The sequence below is a fragment of the Lathyrus oleraceus genome, chromosome 5 (genome assembly GCF_024323335.1).
Source record: "Lathyrus oleraceus cultivar Zhongwan6 chromosome 5, CAAS_Psat_ZW6_1.0, whole genome shotgun sequence".
NCBI lineage: Eukaryota > Viridiplantae > Streptophyta > Magnoliopsida > Fabales > Fabaceae > Lathyrus > Lathyrus oleraceus.
Window position 1 is genome coordinate 351,740,567 of NC_066583.1, and position 4,507 is coordinate 351,745,073.

General features: G+C 33.7%; 1 protein-coding gene across 1 annotated transcript; it reads right to left on the reverse strand.

Annotated features, from left to right (window-relative positions):
* Positions 1 to 282: 282 nt before the first annotated feature.
* Positions 283 to 3,644, reverse strand: LOC127084600 (GDP-mannose transporter GONST2). Its single transcript, XM_051025084.1, has 10 exons — positions 3,275 to 3,644; positions 2,852 to 3,060; positions 2,502 to 2,715; positions 2,256 to 2,395; positions 1,935 to 2,064; positions 1,634 to 1,732; positions 1,367 to 1,521; positions 1,173 to 1,289; positions 707 to 804; positions 283 to 625 (listed from the first exon to the last, which is right to left on the reverse strand). The coding sequence occupies exons 2-10, from the start codon at positions 3,049 to 3,051 to the stop codon at positions 582 to 584; spliced, it is 1,197 nt and encodes a 398-aa protein (XP_050881041.1). The 5' UTR covers positions 3,052 to 3,060; positions 3,275 to 3,644; the 3' UTR covers positions 283 to 581.
* Positions 3,645 to 4,507: the final 863 nt, after the last annotated feature.

Consider the following 4,507-nt stretch of genomic DNA (forward strand, 5'->3'; position numbering starts at 1 on the left):
GGACGAGTTATTCGTTCTTTCTTGAGTTTTAACTTTTAGAGTTGTGTGACTAGCTTCAATCAATTTAAATTTGGAATGATTGATATTATTTACTAACTTAATTAAAGGAGTGTTGTAAATATTAGACTATAAACAATAATATTTATAGTTATTTTATTTTATTAATATGAGAGACATTAAGAATGTCCATAGATTAGATATATTAAAATACTTTTCTACATATTTGCATATACAAGTCATCTAGCAATTGAATTCTGTCAGTTAATTTTAGAGAATGCATAGAAGAAACTATATTCAGTGTTCTAATTCATGTTTGTTGTGTTATAGAAATATAGCCATAAATAACAAAATATATAATAACATTTAACTTTGACAAAATATGAACTTAGCAACTCTGCTTCCAATTTCCACTACTTATATGAAAGTAAAACTTTATAGTTGGTACTTCCCTTGTAGGTGTATCCTATACCTATTATTCCATGTTTTCGGATCAGTTGTATTGTTCAAACAAAAACGTATATAATTATCTTTCATGTATTGATTCTCACACTTCAATGGTTACTACTATCATGGCTTCTGGTTTAAGACATCTTGGCTCTTGCAAATAATATACCAGCAAAGAGACCTGAAAATAGTGTGCAAATACTAGATAAATACCACATGAAATAGGAAGAAAAAGAAATGTTGAGCGGTTCTGATGAATTACCAAATAAAATGCTGAATAAATTTGATACACTCAGAGGAACTTTGAACACTAAAATTCCAGCAATAGAGATTGGAATCTTGTTTAAGGAACCTACAAGACTGCATAACAGACAGAATAAAGAAATTGGAGGGCCATAAAAGAAACTCAGCATAAATAAATAACTGAAAAGTTAGTATTTTGTTGACGGAACATAATTTGATACACTCGGTTTTAGGTGTTTTTTAATATCCTAATATCGTAATTCGATACAACTCTTCAGAGAATCAGTTTGTTTTGAAAAGGTAAATTTCAGTTTTCTGTATAGGTAGTTCTGGTTTGGTTCAGAAACATAGGTTTTGGACGAACCATTAACAATTCGGTTCAGTTTTTACCAATCTATTATAATGGTTTCTGTTAGGTTCTGTCCTTTTTGCACAACTTTTAGCAGGGAAATTTTTTGTATTGAACTTGAACTTCATAAAATTACCTGTATGTTGTAGGGCTAGTTTGATGTAAAAACCACATCGAGGTAAAGCTGATAGAAAGTCCGATCAGTCCACTAGCTGTTGCAACAACCCAAAACTCCGGTAGTTTAACTACATCGCTGGAAACCAAAACAAAAACGATGGTGAGAATGTAGAAGGCTTCGTTGAATTTCAAAACAAAGAAACATACACTCACGCGTGTATTACATAATCCCACTCGCCGAAAAGGAATATCATGATGATGGCAAAAGGTAAAGACAATAAATTGTTGAGCAACACCATTGACACTTCGTTAAGAGAACCAGATTTTGTTGACTTTTTCGCTTCGTCCATTACCCACCTGAGGGTAAGCTGTCACAAATACGAAAAAATGTTTGATCAATGATTAAATTATCAATCACATGAGCAAACAGAGAAGCCTCTTACAGAATATGGAAATTTTACAAGGACTAAATATGCGTACCGAATAACTTGCGGTAAGAACACAATTCATAATCTGCCAGGCATAACCGACTGCATCAAAGGAGAGATCTGTAACACCTCCACTGACAGCAGAGATAATCTGTATAAAGTACATATAAGAGGAGAACATAACTTCAAAAACATGTATCAAAACAGGAACATGCTGAGCGATATATGTCGGACCAAATTAAGGTTCCATAAACATTGCATTGCCATCATATGACCCTAAACAACAATGAAAAGAACTCAAGTTTGTGAAGTTAAAAGCAAATCAATGAGAGTAATACAAGAATGTCACTTACCATCACAAACATTGCAGTCCACACTTTGGAACTCTGACGTTTACGGAATAAATATAACTCTCCAATTGCGGTTAAGATATTAGTCACATTCTTAAGAATTGTCACCATTGCAATGTTTATGTATTTCAAACTGAAAAAAAAAATGCACCAGAAGACATTAAGCTCGGATAGGAACAGCACAAGATGTATCATTTGCTACAAAATTGAGATGCGCTGCATCACAATAATAAGGTAGAACTTCTCAAAATAGAGTATTATCAAGATCAACATCGATGCATGTCTTGATAAAAGATACATATAAAGTAAAGCTTTACTCAATACCTATACATGCCTGAGACAAGCATGGCGATAAATATCACATTCACTGGCAACCAAACCCTAACCAACCTCCAGTTGAGCTTTTCAACTGAAACTCTGCCACAGAGAGCCAATAGAACAACAACCAGAGTACTGATAAAGTTCTGCAAAGTAAATAGAAGAATAAATATCGCATACGGCCTGATTAATATCATTTTCCATCATTTAGAGCTCTCACAAAGCTAAAAGAAACGACAGAAACTAACTTACTTGATAAAACATCAATGATATTCCTGCATTGAAATTATAACTTGATAAGACTATTTTGTTCAGCATTATCATGCTGCAAGAGGAAATACAGTAAGCTGTTCCGGAGATAAGTGGTACAGACTTCTTGGCAGATCCATGCAATCGATGCCTTTCCTCATCATCAACATGAAAACTGCCATTATCACCATCTATAGCTTTATTTCCTTTCAGATACCTGTTTGTAACAGAATAGAAAGGAAAGCAAAGAAAAGGAAAAACACCAGTACATAGAAATAAGCCATAGGTGCAATTTCATTGAAACATAGATGATTTTTATAAATAAAAAAAAGTGGAAAAGAGTTGTTTCACACCTATCATACAAAGCTCTTCTCTCTGCATTGGTTACATAGTTGTTCGGTGACAACTTTCCTTGCTCATAAATTCCATTGAAAGATGTATGCACTGTCTTACCCTTTTCATCTAATGATATGTTTGAACCTATAGTTTTTCCTATTCCTCGCTCTTCAGAGTCATGATTAGTAGCAATGTCTAACTTAAAATCAGACGACATATCATAAACCTAGAATTAGGAAAAATAAGGCAAAAACAGGTCAGAAAGATGGAACAGATACACGAGTAAAAAATCAAGAAAATATTAAATTCCATGAAAACATATACACACTATATACCATTGTCATACTAAGAAGCAAACTTGAAGTAAATGACGAATACCCAAATGAAGAAAAATTGAGAAAAACTGAAAAAATAAATGTGGGTAATGAAAGAACCGTTACCTCAGTTGTAGTAAAGGTGATTCACGGTATGAACGTGATCAAAGGAAGAACCTTTTTGAAGAAGACGCAAAGGGGAAAAGGTGATAAAAGGCGAGAATCCAGGTGAGTGAGGAGAAGGGAAGGAGTAGAAAAATGGGGATGGAACGGATTCCGAGGGATGCAAAGTCAACGAGATTGAAGCAACCATGGCGTATTGTAACTTGAAGAAGAAGTGAGTGAAGTGAAAGATGCAAAAGAAAAAAGAGGCGGATTTTGCGTCTGAATGTGAGGATTGAACGGTTTTGTTTTGTTTAATTTGGAGGATTTATACATTTTTACACAAATGTTTTTTTCACAATGTAACTGTGCCTCACAAAACATTGTTTTTTGGGACCAAAATTGTTATCCTAATTGCTTTAACATAACACATATGTAAATTTATATGTGATATACCTTCCTTCCTTTTTAAATGTTTTTTATTTTTTATTTTGTACACATATAGGAAACTAATAAGTTTTATTATGTTTTGAATAATAATGGTCATTTTATCTATAATAGTTTTTATTATTTATTTATTTATTTTACTTTTTTATGTTTTTATGGAATTTTTTATTCAAAATATCCACGTTTTCGATTTTTTCCCAAACTAACTTAGGTTTTTAAAAAAATTCAATCTACCTCAGTTTCAAAAAAAAATTAGAACATAGAGTCGGCGTCAGATGAATTGGCGCCTCCACTGTAAAATCAAAGGGTGGTGCCAATTGAATTGGTGACTCCGTCTAGTCTAGTCAATTCAATTGGCGTTATTGTGTTAAGCTTTAAGTGGCGGCATCAGTTGAATTGGCGTATGTGTGCATTGCTAAAGTGTGGCGCCAATTCAACTGGCAACTGGGTATAAAATAATAAATTCAACTAGCGCTAATTTTTTCAACAAATTTCATATCCCCCGACATGCCTCGGTCAATGGCATCAACGTATAACTAATGACCAATGGACCTTTGACAATTGGAAGGACTTCGCTAAATCTGAGTGTCGTAAATGGAGCCTATGTAGTCAACGAGTCTTATCTGACCCTATGATGCCAACCGAAACTAAACCAACTAATACTTATATGGCTTGGTACAGGTCGATTGCAATTAAGTTTGTCTCAGAATATAGGTATTTATATGACCCACACCAAACCACTTACACACAATAAGCTTCATCATCTAACCCCTCACGCCAAAATTACCAAACCATTTACTCACCACCCCG

Bases quoted from the DNA above. Each gene is read 5' to 3' on its own strand.
- LOC127084600 (XM_051025084.1), bottom strand. From the start codon at position 3,051: ATGTCGTCTGATTTTAAGTTAGACATTGCTACTAATCATGACTCTGAA. The intron at 2,716-2,851 runs GTGTGAAACAAC...TGTTACAAACAG, and splicing joins AGAAGAGCTTTGTATGATAG to GTATCTGAAAGGAAATAAAG. The intron at 1,733-1,934 runs GTAAGTGACATT...TACTTTATACAG, and splicing joins GGACTGCAATGTTTGTGATG to ATTATCTCTGCTGTCAGTGG.